Source organism: Cydia splendana, chromosome 7 (genome assembly GCF_910591565.1).
Source record: "Cydia splendana chromosome 7, ilCydSple1.2, whole genome shotgun sequence".
Lineage (NCBI taxonomy): Eukaryota > Metazoa > Arthropoda > Insecta > Lepidoptera > Tortricidae > Cydia > Cydia splendana.
Window position 1 is genome coordinate 8,839,948 of NC_085966.1, and position 26,266 is coordinate 8,866,213.

Consider the following 26,266-nt stretch of genomic DNA (forward strand, 5'->3'; position numbering starts at 1 on the left):
ACTTACTCAAAAATATGTCCCATAGTTCTTAATTCGCTGACATAAGAGCTACGGGACATATTTTTTAGATTATTTGTGCACCCATATTTAACTTGACTGTCTGTACTCTATCACCATTAGCTGACCAGAAAGTACGGAGCAAATTATTAATAGGTTTTTGGCAATAAAGGGGAAGTTCCAACTTGAGCTGTACATTTGACACACTCTTATGGCAACAGCAGTACCTGCCTCGTCACAATAAATATACTTAAAATGGAGTCTTGATTCTCCAATCTACGAAATCTCACTGAAAAATGTATACAATTTACTACTCTGCCCTGCTTAGTCAATTAGCGGTATCTCAAATAAAAGTTTTATGCAAACATATACCTTACATTATTTATCTGAAAATTCAATTTTCAACGTCATTTGTTTTTGAGATACTGCTATTCGGCTTAGGAGTAACTTGGACTTTCACAGTCCACATTCAAAGATCCTCGATCAGATAAAACATTTTATATGTAAATTTTCATAACAGCCAAATTTAAGGCAAGTAATCCTGTAAATTAATTTACTAGTCTAAAGACTAAAGTCAATTTTCTTGAATCTTTATAGTCATCAATATAATTCTAATCTAGACAAAACTATCTTAAGTAGATGGCTTATAATTTTAGGCATAGTGTGAATGTCTATCAGATTTTGATCTATCATACCTTATTTCGGGGTATATTATGGGAATGTCAATAAATACTAGAAAGGTAATGTAAACATTCAGTCAGTGAAGGAAGCGCCTCTAGATATAATTTATTACTAGGGCAGTGATGAAATAGGATTACCTATCTACTAGCGTTAATCCTAACAATAATGCTTTAGTTTATACAATTTAAAAAAACAGAAAGTAAACGCCCTCACATGGCGACCTTGCCAGGATTCATGTAATGTAAAGACGCACAATCGTTCATGCATTTACAACATTCTACGGCGTGACCGTATGCTAGGCTTTATAAAGAAAAGCGGGTATGATTATTATGATTCGGTTGCGCCAAACCGTCTATCACCGTAAGAACGTTCGCGAAATTGCATTTCACGGGAAATTTGATAGAACTGCAGAATAATAAGTTCGTCAGTTGTGATTGGTGCAATAGCCTTATGGGTATATATATTATTCATCGTAGAGGTTAGGTTAGTCCGTCGGCGGGTCCATGGCGGCAACTATGGCCTTCATGACGGCGGCGGCGGCCAGCGCCGCGTGCGGCTGCCAGTCCTTGCCGCGCGTGCCGTCGCGGTAGTCCGATATACCTGTAATAATGTCAACATGTTAAAATAGAACAACTTTTCATTCAGTCTGGAATAAGTTTCTTTTAGTACAAACATTTTTTTTACAAAATATAGCTAATACACGTTTCATAAATAGAGTTATTTAGGTGATTAAATCTACTTAAATAACTAAAGTACGAGTACGAACAGTCCCACAACTCTGTGTTTATACTATGACGTTGTGTCAAACTTTCAGGTGACTATGTAAAAAATCCAATTTGTATTTTTAACATTACGCGCTGTTAAGGAACAACGCACAAAATAGCCAACATAGAAATTAAGAACCACGAAAAATTATCAAATTTTTGGCACAATATTTTTTCTGCTACAAGAGGGTTTAAATTTATGTTTGTCCTGATATACAAAAAAAAACGTACGGAATAAAGGTTTGTGTCTACTGATACCATAGACTAGGAGTCCTCTAGACGGAGTTTAGAGCAATTATTTTATGAAACCGATGCTGCCAAAAATACGGGGGTGCGGGGGACGAGGTGAGCGAGGTCACGTGCCGTGATTGGTCCGTTCAAAGACACGGACGTCACACAAAGACACTTTCGTCTCGAAAATGGAGTAAAACTACCGTATTTGTGGCAGAGGCGGTAGAGCTACTATGCTCAGTCTGGAGGATGGCTCGTCTGTGACTGACACTGACCTCTGATGGACACGAAGCAGTCCTTCCTGTTGCCCTTGACGGAGTCGAGCACGGCGTCGAGCTCGCAGTCGTAGGCCTGCGCGCGCGCATGCGCCGCGAAGGCCGCGCGCGCCTCGCCCGAGCACGCCACCGCGCGCCCGCCCGCCACCGGCGCGCAGTGCACGCGCAGCCCGCCGCGGTCTCTGCAAATAGTAATAGATGGATATGTTCTAATTTAGGCTATTATTGTTACGACACTAACGACTCGGCTCTTGCTGAAGATTCCGAAAATTACAAGTTTCAAGGCCGCGCACGCCTGACAACTTAGTGAGCTTTAGGTAGTTTAGGCACTTTAGCTGTCAAACTACGATACAGTACAACATTTTGAACTTGAGTTTTCATATTAGTATCCGAATCCGAGGGAGACCTCGATGAAGGCTCCGTTGCCAATGTTCTTAGACGGGGTTGTGCCCTGTTACCACCGTCCTTAGTGGCGTGTTTAAACTATCTTCGGCACGGTCGGTTCGATACTACGGTCTTCTTGTAACACCCCAAGCTGATCCAGCCCTCACCACCGCCAGCGATGAGCGTGAAGTGCGAGACAAGGCTCCGTACGTCGATAGTGAGGCAGCCTGAATCTTCAACAGGCGCCTAACAACCGCTCATACAACTCCAGCCCCGGAATGGCTCATTCATAATTCGCCGCCGCTAGGAGCGGAATGCGCTCTAAATGCTCCGTACTTATATCGAAGTGAGGCGTCTGAACCATGAGCGCCTAACAGCGCCTCGAACAGCTCCATTGGAAAAGATCTTACACCAGCATCAGTAGGAACAGAACAGTTACTCACACTTGGTCGCCGCTGGGTGCGGGATGTGAGACCTCTATGAAGGCTCCGTTGCCGACGTCCATGGTGAGACGATCTGAGCCGCCAAGAGGCGCTTCCCAGCGCCCCGGTACGCCTCGCAGTCGTTCCAATCCTGAAATTATTTTATTCGGATTACTGAGGTTTCTTATGAAACAAGTTACCCAATTTACGGTCTAAGATCCCTTGAGAAAGAAAAATATTGGTGCTGCATATACGTAGTCTAAGATCCGAGGATCAGGTAGTCTGTTTTGCTATCTAATAATGATAGCAATACATAGTAGGTATATTGTCAAATTTGATTGGCCATATTATAAACAATTCACGTTCGACCGACCTAAACTTGTCTGCAACCTATCTCTATCATGTAGGTACCTATCTGAATTGATTATTTGATTCAATTAAAAGACAACTTTATACAATTGAAATAATTTCAACTTTACAATATTGACACGTGTTAAAATAATTTAGTCGTTAAGTAAATAATTAACATATCATTATGGTCGCCTGACGTTCAGTGGACACTGTAGGCTATGGAAACTAGAAACTCCAGTAATGTTTTAAACGTAAACTTGACGAAAGATGTGACACATGATTACTTTCCAATATGACTTTCCATTGACTAATCCCAGTGCATTTACCCACTAAACTTCCTGTTACCTGTTATTGTAAATTGTTTCATTGCAACTCGGAATTTGTGAACTTGTTATTTTCAAGAATTTATCATGTGCGTAAATTGTTTCAACATTCTGAAGTTGAATCCCGATGTTTCTGTTCCTTCTTTCATAACCAGTTTCCGTAATATATCTGACCGTTTTAATTATTATACCTTGTACTAAAATTACGCCTTTACCTCCTGTTTCCTTTTAGATTAATATGTAATTTGTGAGTGAAAGAATCAGTTTCATTATCTTAATAGCCGTAAGTATATGGTATCAAACCTTGAAAGAGGAAATCGAGGATTAACCTCCCATATAAATTGAAATCCTTCCGGATATAGGTTAAAAATAATATTAAATGTATGATTATTGGGGTACACAATTCTGTCTTTTTCTATTCAGAATCAGGAACAACCTTCATATTTTATACCTACTGAAAAGTGTTCCATTCATGGAAAATGTAAAAGTCGTTATGTGACGATGCATACACTATGAATGTTCACGTCTGATAAACGTCTCAAATCTCACAAAAATTAAACCAAGAGTATGACGGGACAAGCTCTGTGTTCCGTAGCCGCTATCGCTACTACAAACAGAACTCAAACATTAACAAAGTTACATTGGAAGGCCTCTTAATTACCATGAGAAATTTCGTACACTGACCCGCCTGTTCTTACTTCTTATCTCTATTGCACTCGCATAATTATATGGTCGTCAACTAAACAATGTTTTCCGACTAGGTATATTAAAAATGTTGCCTTATACCTTCATTGACGTAGGAGTCCCAAGGCGCGTGCGAGCGCATCAGTCGTAGTGCGATATCTTGAAGTAGGAAACTGTCAGGCTTATAAGGCTTCACTTCGTAGTCCCAACCGCCTTTCTCGTTGCGCTCTGCCTTTTCGCAGAACACGTATACACTCCTGTGAATGGAAAAATAGTAAATTTAAACCGTCTGAGTGATAAAAACAGAAAACTAACGTTAGATTCAATTTTGGTTTAAGACACTCGCAAGTAAGCGAGCCAAGCGTCAGCCCGACACCTGCTCGCCACGGGCACATTACACCTGTCAGGCCTGTGGTCGTGTTTCCCGCTCCCGTATTGGCTTACACAGCCAAGAAAAACGTTGTCTCCCTACCTAACACTGCTTGTATAGTCTGTAATTGACTCGAAGGCCCATGATGACGTTCTAAAATTAAAAAAGTAGGTAGACAAAGACAAATCCAAGCGAGAAGTAGATTATGATGAATTAATGTGGTGTCTACTGTCTAGTGAGTAGGCGTTTAGGTAGTCATAATAAATGACGAAAGCCGACGTCATCAGAAATAGGGTCGATTAGGCATTCCATCTCAGTTGCTGTATATTCTTTGGTAGAACTACCCCATCTGCCCTATTTTTTGAGCAAGAATACGTAATATAATATTTAAAACTTTCGCATTTTGAACAACATATTAACTCACATTTATAGACGGGTCTATCGCGAATTAGCCGCGACCACGACCAGTGAAACCTGTGTCGAAACGTCGGTAAATAAAGGTAAATTCGCGATAGACCTGTCTATAAATGTGAGTGAATAAGAATACGTAAGTAAACAATTGAGTGACATTTTCCAAAGGGTACCTACGGCTATTATGCCAGGTACGGTAGGACAGCTACCTACTAGCTTTCAGAATTATTTATCGATATTACATTTATTTTGAATGCTTATTTCGGTATGAATGAGTAAAGAGTGTGTGATTTTCCATAGCTCATGTAATTCACGACATTTTTAGGGTTCCGTACCCAAAGGGTAAAACGGGACCCTATTACTAAGACTTCGCTGTCCGTCCGTCCGTCCGTCCGTCTGTCACCAGGCTGTATCTCACGAACCGTGATAGCTAGACAGTTGAAATTTTCACAGATGATGTATTTCTGTTGCCGCTATAACAACAAATACTAAAAACAGAATAAAATAAAGATTTAAATGGGGCTCCCATACAACAAACGTGATTTTTGACCAAAGTTAAGCAACGTCGGGAGTGGTCAGTACTTGGATGGGTGACCGTTTTTTTTTTGTTTTTTTTTTATATGGTACGGAACCCCTTCGTGCGCGAGTCCGACTCGCACTTGCCCGATTTTTGCATGTCATGCGCAGAATTGCAATGAAATGCGTGGTTGAATTTTCCCTCAAAGGTAGAACTAAATGACTATGCTATACACTAACTCGTCACGTATACACTACACATCCATCTTTATCCTATGTAGTTTAGAGCCGGGGGTCTCAATAGTATTCTCCAGGCCCATTTACATAAATACCTATTGCCTTTTGTGCCCTTTCAGGTTACCTAATTTACTCACCAACCCAAGCGGTCGTTTCATTCTAATTAAAGGAGTTGGCTTCTTGTATTATTGATCGCTAGGTGTGAATTGTAGTTCAACAGTTTGCTGGCTGTGACGCCTGTGACGCATCATCTACGTCAAGTGACTGACTGACTAACACTGGAACTGTTATGGTATAGTGTAACACGGTGTTCCCCGGCAACTCATGCCAGACGTTTTACTCATTGTTAGGTATGGTAAGAGAGTTAGGGCGAGTGAAATGAATTGAATCACTTTGCCAATCTGTTAAGATTACTGAAGAGGTTGGTTGAAAGCATTTACAATTCTGGTTCTATAGCTGGTCAAACAACTTTGTCAAAATATTCTGAAAATGGGACAATAACTCTTAGAGCCTACATTTTTTAAATTTGTCGCTCTTTTCTACTGACGGAAATGGTTTGACAGAGTATATATTTGAACGTGTGTAAATTACCACTACTACGTAGGTTGCCCTGAAAGTTTCGGGAATAGAGAAAACTGTCGCATCTAGACAGTCAATCTTTATTGTAATGCATACTTAAACTCAAACTGACCACGCATATAAATTTTCTTTTGAAAGTAATCATTCTGTAATGCACACGGCTCATAATCCCAAAGTCCTTTTTGTATGGCGATTTTGGGGCCTTAGTGGTTTTGTATGAAATTCGTGGAGTAGCCAACGGAATTGAAGTTTTTTTACATATATATATATATATAAAAGATTTTTTTACTGTTGTCATATGAATATTTAGGAATGTCGAAATCTGCCGATATGCAACTTTTTTGGCAGTCTTTTTAATTAACAGCACAAATGCGATTTTAATTTTTGACGTCGCTTTGGAATGACATGCTTCTTTAAGATCACCCATGGGATAAAATGAAAGTGACTTTCATATTTAATTTTAACTGCAAACGAGCGTACGATGAACTCTAGTTCATAAAAAAATAACAGAAGCCCATTGTAACTTTTATTTGTTCGCTGAGGGCATATTGAAAACCGTTTAAAAATATGATCCGAAAAATCACTTGGCCAAAAATTCAAATAATGTTCGACATACAATTTTCAAATTGCCAGTAATTCTTAAATACAAATGACAACCAAATGGAATATACCTTAAAAGTTTTATAAAGAGTTACATTTTTATAAATTATATGCCTGTTTCTATTATGTTATTTCTAAGTGTCCCATTCCCGAAACTTTCAGGGCAACCTACGTAATAGACTTAATTTATTGGCAACAAAGCATTGTAAAGGTGTCAAGTACTGATAGCAAAAAAGTGAATTCTATACTGTAGTAAAATATAAAGAATGATTGCCTTGTGAGACATTGCAAATGTGGTAGTGATTCTAATGATTCTTGAACGTTGCAATTTTTTTTATCTTTACACAAGTAGAATGTCTGAATAACCACATAGGTATGCATAAAGTATCTACTGCGCCAAGAGCACACAAGTTCTTTTACGTTTTTGACACGTTCTAAGATAAGCATTACATTGCTCGAGTTAATAAATAATGGGTAGGTTTAAAAGTACGCGTTGACCTGCCGCAACAAACGGCGTTTTAGAGACTTTAAAAACTTATATGGAAACTATTTTTTTTTTGCTACACTACATTAAATATTTTATATGAGTATTATGGTCTGTTTGCAATTTATACCACTCACCAACAGTTTCGTGAATTTGCCTGTACGTAAATTGTGGGTTAAAATTTGTGACCAAACACGTAAATTTCATCAGTTCGGCAAATTCCTCAAACGCAATATTTCACTCATATGAAGAATTCATTTCCTCACTTGAGTTTGTTTTGTTTTTACCTCTATATAATTTATTATGTACCTACAACGATAAACTTTTACATAACAAGCGTATAACACCGGATGAAGGAAAATATTAAGGAAATAAGACAATGCGGACAGACAGAAAAATAAGGTATTCGAAGGATGAATGGGTTTACCCTACGTAGTATTTAATTGAGTATACGTATTTTATTTGGTTAGAATGCTGCCGATGGCACATTTATCCGTTTGTATTTGTAAAGGTGAGATTAATAGTTTAGTGGGTGTTAAGGGAGACTGGGGTCAATTGGACCGTCGTTGACCGTTTTTTCCACTCTAGTTCATCTAATTTGTTTTGTGAGAAGTTTTCATTATAGCCAGGTTATCTGGATATATGTATATACCTAAAAAATGACAAAATAGATGGTGGTTTCATAATTATATATGCGCTTTACAATGTTCAGATAAAAATTAATAATAATTAATCTAATCTTCGATAATGTTTAGGTAATTTGCCCATAACCTTGAGGGTCAAATGAAAGAAAGGCGGGGGGTCAATTGAAAGAGCTGGTGTGAGATGCCCTCTTTGATACCTCCTCAACTCGCAGTTGTCAGTACAAAATTCAAAAATGAACCATTGGTATTACCACATTATTCTAACTGAATCTACGTAACATAAAAAATTTAAACAATTTATAAGATGTTGTGTTGGTTGTCGACCGAGCATGCGTGATTCGCAAAAAAGCGTAGCCGGACAAAGTTCGTATTCGTTCGTATGTCGGGCTGTTCTCCTCTACATGTAGCATTTCTCAGAACATGTTAGATAATTACTTGTTTAGCGATTCGGTGTTTGAAAGTTTTTTTAAATGGCGGAGCAATGAAGCTTTGTGTAGCCTACAGCTCATAAAACACAGTGATATTTGCGAGATGAATAATGGATGTAACTAACTTGTCAGTCAGATCCGCCGCAGGGGTGGACACCACGACGTCTCCAAGCCGGACGTGGCGCTCGTAGTCGGTGTAGTGAGGTACGCCGCCGCCTACGCCCACGAGGAACACATACTCCACCTGACAACAGCCACGGGATCTGATTAACTAGAAGCTAAAATAAGCCTGTCTTAGGCAAACAATATAGACATGTTTCAATGAGTCGAACGCAGTGAAGAACTCTGAAGTGACAAAATAACTAACACGGTTTTGTAGCTGTTTTTTTTTACTGAACTGGTTTATTTTAGGTATGTAGTTACTTTGTAACTATTTCAATTTCACATTAATGTCAGTGAGCTCTCTTTTTTTATTAAAAACTTACCTATGTACTGGGGCCCGATTTTTGAATTTCGACCGGTCGATTTCGTGTATTTCGTTCAATAATATCTCCACTACTAGGCATTTAAATTCTACTAATAGAATTGAAATCGAGTGGTCAATACCACTCGATTCCCAATTTCTATCGCTCGTGTTTAAAAAATTAGCATTTCTCCGTTTTCCACCGAATTTCGAGTGCCGAAATCGAATGATCGGAATTCAAAAATCGGCCCCCCTGGTGTTACTTTTAGTTGTAATTTTTTATTATTACGGTTTTTTTTCGTGCCTGGATAATCAGTTTCGTGTAACTACTTAAGACCTACGTAGGCATGAAACGACTTATTAACTGTGAAGGTTTTATTTATTGCATGTTAACCGGCTGATAAAGATCAAATTAGTAAGTGAGGTAGTAATGTTGTAAATCAATAAGAGTAGGTACCAGTTTCGATCGTTTATTTTGTAGAGTAAATGCCCATTAGTCTGTGTCGTAAATACTTTAACGCGGCACCACTGTTGTCATAAAGTCATCAAATACGCGTAAAATTGAATTGTGTCTAGACAGTAGTAAAACGAATAATCATTTCGTTGTGTATTTTGAGCACCCTCCCTTTGCGGCTTTGCACACATCATTGCCAATATGAGTCAATTCTATTATTAGATTTAGATATCTTACACATATCGACACGCATCGTCAAAGGAATGATGTTGAACCAAAACAAAAGACTATCTAAGCATATATTTTTTATCAAGCAGAAACGTCTACGAGCGATACTAAAAACTTTCAAATTAAAGGAAAATGGAAAATGAAATTCTTCCATTTTTCCTTTAATAAAAAAAGACTATCTGTATAATTTAAAAAAAGATTCAGTAGTTAACAAAATAGTTCAGGCCCCAATTTCACCACGGTGACAGGTGCGACAATTGTAAAACATCACTGTTGCGGACGTCACAGGCATCCATGGGCTACGGTTACCGCTTACCATCGGGCGGGCCGTATTCCGGTTTGCCACCACCATTGTATTATTAAAAAAAACTTTATTATATCGGAAAAATACAGATATTTCTCTTGCTAAGTTTATGACAATTGTCACAAGAAACACTACAGTTGTCACGAAATTCCGACATATAACTCATTACCTGTCAAGTATTACGACAGAATAAATAATAGTACTGCCGTACAGAAAGGAAACTTCCTACAAAACCGAAGTTTGACAGCGGTTCAGGGTCGAATCATGCTATCCCTTTCTAATATATGGCACTATCCCTTTCGGCTATTTAGGGTTGTCAAAATTCAAGTGATTATCTTATCTGTGGTCGTGCACGCAAAAGGAAGTCAAGTGGTGCCAACCCTAATAATTGCTCGGAGCAATGCTGAGCCGAGCGGAGCCGAGTTTGGCCGAAGTCAGGAGTTTCGCACCCCTGGTATTACCTACAATTCTTCTAAATCTTGACAATTGTCAGAAACTTCGCAAAAGAAATATCTGTTTTTTTCCGATATAATAAAGTTTTTTTAGGGTTCCGTACCCAAAGGGTAAAACGGGACCCTATTACTAAGACTTCGCTGTCCGTCCGTCCGTCCGTCCGTCCGTCCGTCCGTCCGTCCGTCCGTCTGTCACCAGGCTGTATCTCACGAACCGTGATAGCTAGACAGTTGAAATTTTCACAGATGATGTATTTCTGTTGCCGCTATAACAACAAATACTAAAAACAGAATAAAATAAAGATTTAAATGGGGCTCCCATACAACAAACGTGATTTTTGACTAAAGTTAAGCAACGTCGGGAGTGGTCAGTACTTGGATGGGTGACCGTTTTTTTTTTGCTTTTTTTTCGTTTTTTTTTTGCATTATGGTACGGAACCCTTCGTGCGCGAGTCCGACTCGCACTTGCCCGGTTTATTAATAATACAATGATGGTGGCGAACAGGAATACGGCCCGCCCGATGGTAAGTGGTAATCGTAGCCCATGGATGCCTGTGACGTCAGCAACAGTGATTTTACAATTGTCGCACCTGTCACCGATGTGAAATTGGGGCCAGATCAAGTTTTGGACATACACACCTGTAGGAACTATTAAATTTATACCTACACAAATTTTTAGCACATAAATGATGTCACCATTTTAATGGACGAATTAAACAATTCTGAATGAACAACCACTTGACCTTAATAAGCGATCTTGAAATGCGCTCTGCAAATTTTTCCATCCCATTATGCATATCATTTTAAACAGGTTAAGGAGTTCTAATCAAAAAATCTCGGGTAGCAACTAATCGCCGTGTTAAATAATGTGTACATAACAGGCACGTTTACCAAAGAATTTAACATTATATACCTACCTACATTGCATATTGCTACCCGAATTCCGTTTTAATTAATCTATGTTATGATATAGAGCTTGCAAAATGTGAGACATGCAGTGTGTTATATTTTATCCATCTATTCTCGAAGTGTTGCTAACCTATTTATAAACCAATGGCTGGCTGGAAGTACGATTAGCATAGCAATGGATTCAATATTAATGCATAGCAATGTATTTCGTCCGTTCTGGAATAGGATTCCTTAGCAATTATAACCATCAACATTATGAATTACCTGACGTACCTTTCAGTTGACCGATAGGTACCTACCTAAATGCAATTGGTACCTAATATTCTTGCAGGACTCATACTTCATTCACAGTAAGACTAAACCGCATTAAGTGACGTATGAGGGTGTGAAAAATACCAAAGGTCAAATACTATAGGAATAACCTGCATGCTGCAGGTTACTGCCGTTAGGTAATATTAAATTTCAAGCTAGCTTTGACTGGGAAAATAGCGTTTTCACTAGTTAAAACTAGTTTTCAGGGTATTCTGCCAGAGTCAGAAGATAGGTGCGACGACGAGCGAAGCGTGGAGGAGCGTGTTAGGTTGACCGTGACCCGAATCGACCTCTTATTTATCTAATAATGTTAATTTAAGTTATTACCATGTTACTTTTTAATCCCCGACGCAAAAAGAGGAGTGTTATATGTTTGCCGCCAAGGTCTGTCTGTGGCATTTTCGTCAGTCTTCTTTCATTCATCCTCTTTACTTTATAAATGAATTAGGATCAATTACAACTAATATTCGAGTACCTTTTGGAAGATGCCAAGAAGTCTCGTGGTTGTATTGCCTGCTGCTGTCATCGCTTCTCTCGTGCGACCCACGGAGGGAAGTTTTGTGGTCACCACGCGATGTGCTCCAATAGTGCCCAACGTATACACGTTGGATTCGCCTAGAAACAAAGAAACAAGGGTAAGGTAAGCTAAATGCTTAAATATGCTTCCGCTTACAAAGTCAACGTTTAACTATTTTGTACAAAACGTGATTAACGGGTGCTTATAGGTGCGTACGTCTATGCACCTGTTAATCAAACATCATTCGATAGGAATGATAGTGTTAAGGTTACATTCGGATAGCGACAGATATGTCCCATATCTTCCTGTCGCAATGCCGCAGCAGTAATGCTGTTGCAGTCGCCATACGAACGTCACCTTTAAAACAATAGCTTAAACATTGGGAGTTAAGTAAAATATTGTAAAAAGGATTACATTGATAATGATCTCATTTTTGTTATGAAATTGAGGTCATTAATGGAAAACTAAAGCATATCACCGAGGTAAAGATGCATTGGAGGGAATTCTATGAACAAATTAAAGGGAAAAGACAACAAACTGAATCCCCTACATGTACGTAAATCGTAGTTGAGTCACAATTAATATACGATATAAAGGATGCTCATTAAACAATAACACCAGTTCACAAAGTGGTTCAAAATAGTATGGTCCTATTAGCATAACCATTATTTGGTGGCAATAAATAATAGGTGCCTTTAAATTTGTTCCATTTGTTTAACTAACTGTCCTTAAGGACAATTTTGTTAATCCTATATTTTATTAGTTTTATGTGTACAACTATGACAATGGAAGTTGCAGTGTTTTTTGTTTGCATGGCAATAATTGCGCAAATTAATGCTGCACCAACAACGGAGTCAGGGTAAGTTTTATTTAAACTCATTAAATGTATGTTTTTTTTTTATCTAAATATATACGATGAATTACATAAGTATCAACTATTATACCTAATACAACATTTCTAAGGAGAAATGTTAATAAATGTTGGTATTCGTCAAAGGAGCGTTATCGATCCAATTAGTTATGTTTATGTTACTTTATGCTCGCAATTTGAAAAATTAAAAGGTTGTTTAATTAGGTACCTATATACTTTACATATCTACTTTCAAAACAGTGCACTAAATTTCATCTAAGAATCATAATTATATCGATATTTTTTTTTAAGTCTAAGAAATGTTATCAAGGCAATTTTTAATTTGCGTTGCGAGGTTCGTACCCAAGTTTGTTATTAATATTGTAAACAGATTTGTTATTATTAATAAACGAAAACTGATAAAAAAATGAAACGTTAGATCATAGAATTGTATCTTAAATTGTTAGTATTAGTGATATAATGTAAGTTTTATATTATTTTTTAGATCCATCGCTCACCAAAACAACGAATTCGATCTACCGCCTATGGCTCGTGGAGGATTTACTATGAACGTAACAGTATCAGTCTCTACAAGTGCAAGCACAAGTAATAAATTGTAAGTTTTTTATCAGGATTCACTTATACCTACTGATATTAAAAAAAAAAAAAAAATTGCAATAAATTTAAGAAATGGTTTTATAATATTACCTACCTATATTTTATATGTAGGTACCAATGTCAATCAAATTGAACATACAATAGTAATCATCCACTTCGTGGAATCGGAACAAAAAAAATTGTTAATACTTGACATATTGCATTAATATTACCATACCATATAGCATGCCAAACTTTGCACCGTACAATTATCTCCTCTTACCATAATAGGCAATAGCTTAAAAACGATTCTTAAGTTTCATCTGTTACGCCATGTGATCCGATTTTCCTCGGTCTACCCTTCTGTGGGAATACTTCCGAGCCATCCTAAAAATGTTCTTAGAATGGAATTTGACAAGTAACTCTCGTAGTACTTAAGTATTTTATTGCAAAAAATATGAATCCTATTTACATAATTTTCTTAGAGTGATAGTTCCGTAAAAGCCATGTTTGGAGCTGAAATCTTCCGGAATAAGTAGTTACATTCGGAATCATGCTAAATCAACTATATTTCCATATATTATAAATACCTATAAATATACATTAGTTAGCGTGTCACAGCTGTGATCGATGCGGCCGAGAAATGCCGATCGGCCATTGGTCTATCTATACAGTCATCGCAGTCGATGTAGGCTGAAGACTACCTCCTCAAAATACCTTCTTTAGTCGCTGCAACTATCATCTGCAAAGATGCTGTGGCCAATGATGATGACATTAGTTATATTAATACCTGTTTAAAACTAATGTTAATTATTATAGGAAAGTGAAAATGCTGCCCAAAGCGGAGGACGATAGCGAGCCTATACCCGATTATTGCATGAGCAACAACATTGAAGGCAAGCATATCTGCGTTATGCCAAACCAGGAATGGACCAGCAGATCGGCGGAACCTAGTAAGTAAAATATTAAAGCAAACTATTTTAATCTTACTCTTCTTTATTTAATAGGAATCATCTCCGTATGAGATACCAAAAGAGTAAAGTGATGTTACGTAAGTTTAGAGTTAACTGACCTTTGAATCTTTTATCTACACACACATCATAAATCCTCTATGATGCGTTCAAAAAACACAAATTACGGCCAGCCTAAAAACAATCTACTTATTTGTTAGAACAATGTTCTTATTTGTGAAAATGTTATTATTTCGTAATAATAACGTCAATATCGATTTAATAATTACATAAAAATTTTGAACACCTTTGAAAAATAAAGGAATTTGATTTGACCTTATTTCTAGTATCAGTGGAGATGACGGTTTACTCGAAATTAAATGTCAATTGCAAACAGTGTGATCAGATGCTGCAATGGCGGTCGTAACATGCGGTTTCTGAACAAATCATAGAGATCTCATAATATGTGTGTGTGTAGATAAAGTATGTACTGCACATAATAGGCATTAAACACTCGTGTGATCCTGTTATCAAACTCACTTCGTTGGTTTCGTAAACCCACACGTGTTTTAAAACCTATCATTTCATTATGTAGCAGTCACATAACAACTATTATTTGTAGGTTTCTCATAAAATTACAAACGAGAAGTTTGGTAAAATATGTATAAGAAATTCGTTTGTTTTCAGAAAAGATCATAGATCACGTAATAGCTATCAGAGCCGGACGCATAGATAATAGTCTCATGCTAACAGTGGAACTAAATGGAAACCATCATGACGCCGCCTTAATCGACCTGGCAGACTTTGATAAACTAAAGCATTTTTCGGTCGGAGGCATTGAGGAGATAAAAAAGTTGGAATTTGAATTTAAACACGAATATCAGTAGTAATTTAAGCACGTATGAAATTAATCAATGCTCAATAATTGGAAAGAAATGACAAACTGTAGGTATAGGTAACTCTTTTTAACAACCGGGCTAGCACTGGCGCGACAGTATCTCGCCCGCGAGATAAATTACCGGTCGTAACGCTGAAACGTTATAGTATAACTGTCATTAAGTGACTGATATTAAAGCTACTGTATTGTTTTGAAAATTGTGATTTATTAACTAATTTGCCTAGTATTATGTTCCTAGTAAATTTTATGTACCTATTACTCTTGTAGACATTATATACAGATTCATAGGTAAACCGATGGGTCAAATTGGTAAATATTCTAATTATGTATAGTGTTGACCAAAACTTAATGAGTAATGACAAAGTTGGGTATGCATTCAGATTTAAAATAAGATAATTTTTAAAACTGTATAGGTATCTGTGGATTGCTATGTTTACTAACTATTATAACTACTCTAATGTTGTTCTATATAGCCTTATGGCTTACCAATTTTAGTACTACCAAATGGCCAAAACGTAATGTCCTGCCTTTTTTTAAGTTTCATATAAAATACGGTTTGCGGTGTACCTAAATGCACTCGTATAAAGTCGTTCTATATAGCCGTTTGGTTTTCTAACTACTATAGAGACGTGTCTGTATCGATGTAGAAATAAAGTATCCTCATATTGTATGTACGTAGGATAGATTAAGGAAAAATGGTATTAAATCCTAGTCAAATTAATTTATTTTGTAGGAAGATAATGTAAATACTTCGATTATTTATTCTAGTATAAGTATAGTAAAGTAAGTAAACCTGTCGACAATTTCAATTAAGTAAATTAAACGAAAAGGAATGATGATGATTGTTTATTTATTTATTATTTCTAACGTTATTAAGATGTGTTATGTTATTACTTATTACGCAACAATGATTCAATAAACGAGAATACTAAGTGAACCTGTTTTTATTGAAGAAATAATTTTAATCCCACGTGACGTGACAACTTAAACCCGCAACAAGTATATCTCTAAAGTAATTAATTATTAATCGTAGTTATATTACAAGATTTGACATTAGGTATGTATTAGTACGAAATAATATATTTATCACTACCAACACAAATTACGAACAGATAGAAACGTAACAATTAAACATACAAATTACTTAATGTTATAGCTTATCACGAATAAATGCGATGATTCTTTCTGATTCTGATTATAAATTATTTCTATACAAAAGTTTTTGCAGATTTATGGCGTAGGTGCCTATACCTATTTGCTAAATATTTTTCTGTTAATATTATTGTATCAATTGGTGAATATATCTAAGCTTATTAAATTGATAGAACGATAATTATTTTAGTTTACGAGTACCTAATTTTCTTCATAAATACGAATACGCTGCCGTCGATCAATGACTATTCTCTTGTATGGAGGTTGTCAGTCTTCTTTATTTATTAACCTGCTTTTACTGTTTAAAAGTAGGTAGGCACCTACTTACTGTTCGTATGCAGTGAACATACCTACCTACTTAGATACCGCCTTTTTATTGAGAATTGTAATGTCTAAATATAAATTGATCGGTTCCACATTTAGGAGAAGTATTTGTGTGTGTCGGAATGTAACCCACACCACGCATTGGTACCACGGAACACAGCACACATTGAAAAACGTTTACGGTACCGTCTCGCCGTCCGCTCCATTTCGTACATCTCACTCACAAGCATAGCCTTTCATACAGAGAACGCGTCTAATCCATTCATCTTACTCCCACTCGACTATTTAACATACAAACTGACGGATTCGAAGTCGTCAGGGACGAAGAACACCTAGATCAAGTAAATTACTATAATTTAAACCTTACAAGAGAGGTGAATAGCGCGCAGCTGTATTTCGTCACAACGAAATCAACTTTGTTTTTCACAACGAAGGCTGTGATGTAGTTAGTAAGATTTAGTTATCATGGTCAGGTAAAGAGAGGTGCGCGTGTCTACGCGCGAAGTTGGTCACAGAATCATTTTATACAAGAAATTTGTCTACAAAGCATTTTTAAGGTCAATACAGTGCAGTGATAGTGTACAAAACTTGTACGAGCAAGCGGGTATGTGAGATGACGCGATAACTGTTAACAGCGGTGTGTTCATGTATTGTTTATTTTCAATATTACGTCATCGTGTTAATGAAAACCATCTTTGGAATTTTAAGCACTGTACCGTTCTTTGATTTATTATCGTGTTTTGAAATCAGTTCGGTTCGCAGTTTAGTGTTAACAAGTGTCTGAAGATGTTGAAAGCATGCTGGGATTGTTGGACTGGGTATGGAATAAAATTTGAATAAGTTAGGCTTTTAACTTTATTAAATAACTAGCTATACCCCCGACATCGTTCGTACAAGATTTTAATTTACTGAAATTCTAACGTACCTTATAATATTACAATAATCTTAATGTAAAATCTTGTAAGTAGATACTTTTCTATTGTCAAAATCTTTTTTATCTAAGTGCACCATTAGGCCAAGCACATGATTGGCGCGACAGTAGGTATCTCGCCGCGAGATAGGTACCCGTCTTTTTCTAACTGTATTAATAATTAAAGAGGGATAAGAGATGAAAGGCTCTTATTTTTTAAATGAGTACCTACAGTGTTTTAAACGGTATGTAATATAAAAACCCGGTCAATAACCCGCCCATAAAGTTAGTACCTAGATGTGAATATTTCTTCGAGCTTATCCCCTTTAATTTTTACTGTTTATAAACAAAAACATTATATTCTTGTTTTTATACGGTACAGTACAAACCATACAAGATAAAAAAATATGGACAGGTACTTAGACGGAAGTAGCCAAAACGGCAGCTTTAAGATAAACCTGACAGCCTGATTAGGGCTTACAGCCTTACATAGACAGCGTAATTTTCTTAATAGGTAGATTAGGTAGGTTATTATCAATAGGTAGGTATATATGTAAAATGTTAATTCATACCGTTATTTTATATAAACCCGTAAAATAGGTACATTTTATTAAGTATGTCGTGTAAAAAAGTACTACGAACTCAAACTTTCGTAGCTACAAAAATTTCCAGACGTGACCCAAATGTCAATGTCAACGTTAACGATGCGTCAGTGTAACTGTAATTGTAGTTTTCTTCAAGTCAAGGTTATTATTATTTTGGACGACAAATGAATAATAATGTATGAAAGTGAATCATATTTTTATGAAGACTGCGTTTATCGTCAATTGATAGTAAATGCTGTTATCTTTATAACGTTGGACACGGTTAATAAGTGACACTTGAATCAATATCTCTGATAGTTTAGCTCGGCTTTTCGTAAGTTGTAACTAGTTTCCGACCTGGATATTTTAAAATAATCTGTTGTATAATATAGGAGACTAAAGTTAGTTATTATTGATTTAGAAGTGGTGTGGAAAATGGGCGCGGTGATGGCGTTTATGGCACTCAGTTGAATGGCGGCAGCGAGAGCGTTCCCCTGCGGCCGGCGCGATCGACAGAAAGAAACATGTTTGTGATACCGCGGGCGCTGAGCAACGGAGATTCCTTGGAGGTCTCTTGCACTATCAATGATCCTAACAGGTACCTATGCATAATTTCTAGCTGAAGTCATAGTGAATTTACTTTAGTGGAAATGTCTAACCCTTCATTCATAAGACTTAGCAAACCTCTATTAAATTTGTCCCTGTTATCAAACACAAATCTCAAAATGTTGGATAAACGATTATCAAACGCTCGTTCGATTTGACAAGCATTTACGAATAACACCACTCTAAAAATATTTTTTTATATCATTGTTTGGATTCCAACATGTTTATAATTATTGTAAAGGATCAAAATTTAATAAAAAGATGATTCTGATTGAAAGGGTGTTTAATATTTTTAACCTGCCTAATAAAACATGTATCTAAGCATTAAAAATAAAACAGTTTGGATAAAAACTGAATAATTTAATATGTAACTTATCTTTTTCCAGATTCACTGCTAATTTGTTGACGGGATCACCAAGGCCAGATAATAATAATATTGCCTGTCAAATAGACAGTGATTTCCAGAGAAATGAAATAACTGTCAGAGTGATAGAAAATGGTCAGCAAGCCATTCCAGAATCTGATCAGGTCAAAGGACAAGCCAATGGTATGATGTCAGGTATTTATGTTTTAATTTTATTATTAATGCAGCCTCATTCCAATGGACAAACTGGTATGTCTACTGTTTTTAATACCCCGGTCACACTCTCGACAAGTGGTATGGGAAGTAGTGAGGGAAGTATGCAGGGCAGTATGGCGGCCGATGACAAGTAGCGCAGCCACACTACGTCTTTGCCTGATTATACATGCTGATTTAGCAAAACTGACATAAATATGATAAAATAAAGGAATGATTAATTGTGTAAGTTTCAGTTTGTCTGGGTCACACTTTAAATTAGTCAGTGTGTGGAATAATATCGCATCAAACAGGCATCTTTTGTCATTTTAAGACTATGTATTTCTTTAAAGGCTATCTACTAATCATCTAAGAAATGTGTAACTCAAACTGAGTTAAGTACACATTTTTTTTCTAACAATTGGTGTTAATACTGTTATCCCCCAGAACAACAACAAAAAAATTTGATTTACCCATTTATTCTTATCCATAAATTGATTGAATGAACATTATTTCATTGGTTGACAAAAGCTTCACTGAATCAACTAGGAAATATAATGACAATGAAAAATTAAATTTGATGGTTTTGTTTTAGGTTCCTCAGATGTCTTGTTAGAATTCAAATTTGAAGGAGGCTACGGAAGAACTACTTTGGAAATGTATATAAATAGATCATTTTTAGATGTTCTTGAATTGAAACATGATGTTGAAAAAATAACATTTTTGGAAATGTTAGGAGATGTGAAGGTTACCGGACTAAATTTTAAATTTGCTTAATAATCTTGTGCATAATATTTATGTACACATATTTTTTTAGATAATCAATATAATCATCAACAATTCACTATCTCACAATTTTGAACCCATTTTAAATAGTTATGAAAATACTTTTACATATTTTTTGTTTAATAAACACTTCACAATAGTTACATGTTAGATTATAATTATAATGCTTAAAGGTTGTGTCAAAATTGATAACTGGTATTATTTGTGCACATTCTGAGATATTTGTTGTAATATTGATCCCATGGATGCTTGTTGTAATTATTATAGTGATGACGCATTTGGTATTAAGTAATGTATGTGAAATTACTTATTTCATAAATTACTTATTTATATTCAAGTACAATAATTGAATAGTTATAATCACGACTGTATTAATTAGGATGATTATTTATTAAATGTCTTTATTTTATTTTGCTTGTTATAAATTTATTTATTTAAACTTTATTGCACGATATAAAATTGTATAAATGGCGGACTTAATGCCTTAAGACATTCTCTACCAGTCAACCATAATCATAATCATAATAGCCTTTATTGCCGAAACTAAAACAGTATTACATTACATTTATAAACAAATTTACTTAAAAACTAACAGATCGTGTTGTCCGGATTAGTGTTCAGCGTGTCTTCTGACACAAAGGCCTCTCCCAGCTGTTTCCATTCCTTTCTATTAATGGCTTTCCTGGTCCAGGTGGCAGGCTGGACCAGTCAACCATAAATGTTCATAAAAGAAATTAATTAAACCTCATACAGCCCTTTTTTTGACACCGAGCTGAAGTCATGAACGTTACGATCTTAACGCCACAGAAATATAAGATGTAGGGTCTCGGGCACGACATTCGGTCAACGTAATTTAGTCTTCCGCGCTCATGAGGTTAAATTTTTTGGCCCACTGTTCCGCATGTATTAACAGCAATTAACTGACCATCTGTGAACCTTATGTATTTGTAATACGGTTTACGGATAGTCAGTCAACAGTGTGGACAGATAGTATTAACAGACTCGTGCTATCTTGGCCCTTGAGTAACAGACGTCACACCCACATATGCAAAGCCAGTTCTGGATGGAACTTCGTAGTTCGTGTTTCTGATACGATCTGCTGTTGTCTATTATCAAACAGGATATTTATGGTGTACTTGTTTATAATATGTTGCATCTGATGTTGTATTTTTAAACGCTTATTTTATTTTATGCAGTAACACATAGATTTGTATTTTTAGTTATGTACCTATTGCTAAATGTAATTCTGTATATAACAACCTGACAGTTGGGTAAGTGTTAAGTGTGTTAACACTTTCAGTGCCCATTTCTAATACAAAATGAACACACCTGGCGTGTTCTTGGCAGTAAATGTGTTAATAAACTTGTCATGCGATGGTGCCGTTGCTCTGTACAGCTACGAGTATGATTACTTAAGGCAGGGGTCTCCAAACCCCGGCGCGCGGGCCAAATCCGGCTCGCGACGCGTTCCAATCCGGCCCGCCGACCCCTGACTTATGGTATAGAATTTAACTTTATACAAAACGAGTGATTTTGAATTCTAAGTTTTCCAATGACACTTACGGTGATTGATATGCTTGTATATTAATGTTAATTAGTTAGGTATTATGTTATTAATATAATCCCACCGTTGTAAACGCTATCAGGATATAAATTGTGCAATTGTTTTTTTTTACAATCAGTACACCATGATATAAGTTGATTAGATGTAAAAAACACCTATCTATGTAAAAAAACTTACATATCTTTAGGCTCTTGTCGGACCGGTGGCGAAAAAAAACTTAATAACACTTAATAGTCCTTTAACTGTAAACTTAAATTTAATAACACTGTCCAATGAATAACAGAAACAGAATGTTTGGAATTGTAGAAAAGGTTTAAAAAGTTAAATAATTGTCTTAAATACGTGTATGTTTTATGTATTTCCTGAAATATAGATAAGCATTTAGTCCCGCATTGTCACTAATTTGTGTATGTGTTATACTGTGCCTTATACACTGTTAGTAGTGTTAGTATTATATAAAGATTAAGCTGTAACTGTAGTTGTTTGTACTAGCAATAAATACTAGTGTTTAAAGCAGTTTACACTTCAAACCAAGCCTTCAGTAAACAGATAAAATACGTTACATTTCAATGCGTCAACTCATAACTCCCATGTCTGTAACGTTAACACGTTTACAAATCCAAATAAAGGATGTTTAAAATAGATTGTCAATTCTCAATAGTTTCACCCTCAACTTTTAAAGTTTACGTGTGACACATAACAAGATAAGACGCGTTATACATATAGGTATATTTATTATTACGAGTACTTCAGTTACCTACTTTAACCGAGCTTTCGTGTATTGTATAGGTATTAAATATTGTGATACGCATTTAGATTTTCGAGTATTACTTCAACTGGTTGTAATAACATTTGAAAAGTGGTAACCAGTATTGTTATTTATTTTTGGCGTTTGATTTAGGAAGCTTCAACGCGTATTCAGTTTTAGCAGTTTATGTTTATGTATACGGTAGAATATTATTTTTGCATCACAGCGAGAAATAAATATTGACATATATAGTATACAAACGTGTTTAATTGAAACTCAAGCCGTTAAATAATGCCTTATTTACTCTCAGCCTAAACCTAAAATAATCCGTCCTTATCCTTATTCAATTTCAATTATTAACTCCGAGAATTTTGTTATTTATTATGAATGCATCTTTCGGGAAATAACACAGAAATAGTAGGAGCATTGACGTAAATGTAAATATGTGACGTTCCACGGGAAAAGGTACCTTATGAGGGTTTCTAGTTTCGGAGATATTAAATGTTTTGTAAAGAGGTGAAAAAATGCTCAATTTTTTTTTATTGTGTGATCTGAAACCTTAATGCGTAACGTTTGTTTACCTGTTTTTATTTTTGTTATAAGTTAGTTATAAGCCTAGTAATGTCGTCTCAGAGTTTAGTAGAAAAGGTACCTTATGGAAAAAAGATTGAAAATTCCCAAAAAAACTAGTCAATACGGGAAAAGAAGTTTGGTAGAGAACTGTATTAGCATTCTGCAAAACTAATTTGATAATTTCAGTTCTGGTTGGGGCGCCTCGCAAATATTATAACCGTACATAGACCGACATCACAAATCCAAGTAGACTGCTATTATACCAAAGTTACTCTCGTCAAGTCTTTCTTAACTAGAATAATCTTCATTTGGTTTGGTCGCATGCAGTAAATCAGCCATTGGTTTGCTGAAAAATGCCAATACCCGACGCATTACCTTATGGAATATCTGAGGTCATTGAACCTCAATGCCGCTTATCTTCAATAGCAACCGAAATATATTATTGATAAGAAATAGACGATTTATACCATCTTAACCCCAAAATATTATTAGTTTATCCTAATTGTTCCATCATCATCATGCCTCATCATGTAACTTGACCACAAGGTACCTTTTCATTACATACAAATTATTGGTCTTTTTTAAGATTATTATGACGAAGAACTAATTAAATTGGGGGCAGTTTAATGTAAATTAATATTTTCTATTCATAAAAGATAAACTATAATATGATTGATATTTTGTAGTGATGTATTATTAGATTTATTTCCATAAGGTACCTTTTCGTAAATGTATGGAGCAAATACTGTTATTGTTATGTAAGTTTAAAGTGGCATAAGGGGTTAAATATAGTATTTAGTTGGGGTTTTAGGATTTATTTCATTTGAATGACAGAATTTCTTTCATATGTGCTCAGAAAAATTGATTGTGTGTCACATTAAAAGTAAAAATATTCAATTTTGTGATTTTATATGAAAAAGTCAGAAAATACATTTTCACCTCTAAATCGGTATTGTTTTTTGCTTAAACTGTCTGTCAGTGTCGTTTTCTAATAGATAAAATTTAAATCTTGAGAGCTCATTGCAATCAATCGTGAAAATGAAATAAAACTTTATTTTCAAGAGATTGGTTAGTATACACATAAATCAGTCGATATCAAAAGTTTCTATTTGCATTACAGAACAAGTCGCAATATTTTTTTAATCTCAGATATATAAGGCATTATTATTTGTAGTCAACTATGTAACTTACTTCAGGAACATAGTTTTTTAGGCGGCTAAACTTAAAACTTCTTTATCGTAAAGTTGCTCATTTCACAACATTATTTTCAAAAAATCATATCTCTGTAACTACGCAACCTAGAAGGTTGATCTTTTGTGTTATCGATAGCTTATTTATTGTAGATTACTGGGGTATGCATAACTCCATACCCGCCATAAGGTACCTTTGACCGTGGGACGTCACATATATCTTAATTCATAACAACAGTTTATGAATGAATTAGTTGTCCGTCTATTATGATTTTCCGGGTAAAATATGTGTGAATGTACACATAATGTGGTTTTAGATAAATCAAGTAGGTATATATATTTAGCAAACAATCCGTTTCAATTGAAATTTCCTATTAAGTAATATAAAAGTTATTAGTTTTTTTTATTTACGAAGGATATTAAGACAGATACCTTAGGAACGACACTAATTTTCCTCGGTCTACCCTATATAGCCTAGCCCCACTTTCGTCAAAACCCTTTTAGAGTTAAGCCACGAAAAGTCTGCAGCGATTTTGATAGCCCTCGCAGTGCCAGTGTTATTTATACGGCATAATTTCATAGAAGTTTGACGTTTAAAATAATACTTGCACTGCGTGGGCTATCAAATCCGCTGCAGACTTTTCTTGGTCTGACTCTACAACCCGTCACAGTTCCGATGTTACTTGTGGTGTAACCTATGACTATTTAAAACGATAATTACTCTTATTCTATTTTCTAGTTTACCTTAGCGTGTACAATAGACATGACGTTGAAGGTGTATGAGTAATTTTATGTTATTGTACGAGATGTCACGTATACCAATTATCACGTCTTAATTAACCTTTTCAACGCCGTGTCAAACACAAAAGCTGTCACGCGTACGCCACGTCATCGAAGTGTCAAAACTGAAATTGAACTTTATACACATGCACGTACTTAGGTCTATTTTGCTCCGTGGTCTGTGACCGATTAATCCGCCTTTGGCGTTGGACCTGCGGTGCGGATATATCGGTAATTGGCGTCCAAAAGGTTAATTTAAATTTATAAGTTTAGCTAGTATTCACTAAACTGCCCGTAACTCGGAAACTAGAATTGACAAAGTGGGACCTTTTAAAAGGCATACTTCCGTTGTATATTAAACTGCATATATTTATAAACCCCTTTCCGAGCCTAAACACCGCCGGGACTCGGCAGCCGGACTGCAATAAGGTCACTAAGTCGCTTAAAAACTCCAAAATTGCACTAAGTATTATAATTTAATTAGTTGTAAATAAAGTAAAAAAACTGCCACCAGGGGCAATGACCTTTTATTTATGTAGACGTGTGACGTTCATAGTTGACAAAACTAAAATTTGATCCAACGATTTTGACAACTTGACAGGTTGGCGTCACCCATACGACTAACTAAATATAGGTTCCGGAACCTATATTTGATGGCTCACGATCGTGCGCCTGGTACCATATCTACCTCTTTTTACTTACATCCATGACCAGGGGCCTATTTCTCGTACGTTACAAGTCTTGTAATACATGTGTGTATCTATGGTAACGCTTGTATTTCAATATTTTTTACAAGTTTCCGTTTCACGTAAATGTATAATTGTTACAAGAGCGGGGATAAAAGAGTTTTCACAAGTGTTTTTGTTTCACAAGTTGACAAACACTAGTAGATATTATATACTAAAATAGTAATTTCGTGTCTCAAAAGCTGTACTTTATACTTGTAGCTTGTGACTTATCACGAAATAATAAGGAGTCTCTATAAACTGCTAATATGCGTTTTTGGTAAAAATCGATTAATAAATAAATGAAGATATTGCATTTTTAAGATCTCAAACGTGTAAGTTTTGAATGCACTTCGTTAAAATCAGTAATATTATTTAAATTTAGCTTTTATTCTCCAAAAAAAAACAGTAAACTCATTCCTATGAAATTATTATAATTGGGAAAGAACCAGT

The 26,266-nt window shown here is 35.7% G+C and overlaps 3 protein-coding genes and 1 long non-coding RNA gene across 12 annotated transcripts in view; 2 read left to right on the forward strand and 2 right to left on the reverse strand.

Moving 5' to 3' along the window:
* The window catches only part of LOC134792107 (uncharacterized), a 74,375-nt gene extending 73,257 nt beyond the window's left edge, over window positions 1-1,118 (reverse strand). The window contains exons 1-2 of the long non-coding RNA XR_010144393.1: window positions 452-1,118; window positions 107-317 (exon numbers count right to left, since the gene is read on the reverse strand). This is a non-coding gene — a long non-coding RNA (uncharacterized LOC134792107). The remainder of the gene's footprint in view (window positions 1-106; window positions 318-451) is intronic.
* Window positions 1,119-1,124: 6 nt separating this feature from the next.
* Window positions 1,125-26,266, reverse strand: part of LOC134792084 (uncharacterized) — a 43,203-nt gene continuing 18,061 nt past the window's right edge. For all 4 annotated transcript variants that reach the window (XM_063763225.1, XM_063763223.1, XM_063763227.1 and 1 more), the window contains 6 exons: window positions 11,979-12,118; window positions 8,507-8,625; window positions 4,215-4,369; window positions 2,776-2,905; window positions 1,949-2,130; window positions 1,125-1,278 (listed from right to left, as the gene is read on the reverse strand). In XM_063763225.1, the coding sequence (XP_063619295.1) occupies window positions 1,163-1,278; window positions 1,949-2,130; window positions 2,776-2,905; window positions 4,215-4,369; window positions 8,507-8,625; window positions 11,979-12,118 (842 nt within the window). In that variant the 3' untranslated portion in view covers window positions 1,125-1,162. The remainder of the gene's footprint in view (window positions 1,279-1,948; window positions 2,131-2,775; window positions 2,906-4,214; window positions 4,370-8,506; window positions 8,626-11,978; window positions 12,119-26,266) is intronic.
* LOC134792099 (uncharacterized) lies at window positions 12,320-15,349 on the forward strand. The gene is made up of 4 exons (XM_063763287.1): window positions 12,320-12,879; window positions 13,376-13,486; window positions 14,287-14,420; window positions 15,105-15,349. Exons 1-4 carry the CDS (start codon window positions 12,788-12,790, stop codon window positions 15,302-15,304), a joined length of 537 nt encoding a protein of 178 aa, XP_063619357.1. The 5' UTR covers window positions 12,320-12,787; the 3' UTR covers window positions 15,305-15,349.
* On the forward strand, window positions 16,872-22,776 carry LOC134792098 (uncharacterized). Of its 6 annotated transcripts, none has more exons than XR_010144390.1 (4): window positions 16,872-17,132; window positions 18,707-18,883; window positions 19,278-19,450; window positions 20,043-22,771. XR_010144390.1 is itself a non-coding variant. In XM_063763286.1 (4 exons), exons 1-4 carry the CDS (start codon window positions 17,578-17,580, stop codon window positions 20,222-20,224), a joined length of 552 nt encoding a protein of 183 aa, XP_063619356.1. In that variant the 5' UTR covers window positions 17,435-17,577; the 3' UTR covers window positions 20,225-22,776. The 6 variants fall into 6 exon arrangements, 2 of the variants coding, with proteins under 2 accessions (XP_063619356.1, XP_063619355.1); XR_010144388.1 differs by having other exon boundaries at window positions 17,123-17,250; XR_010144389.1 differs by lacking the exon at window positions 16,872-17,132 and adding an exon at window positions 17,351-17,428.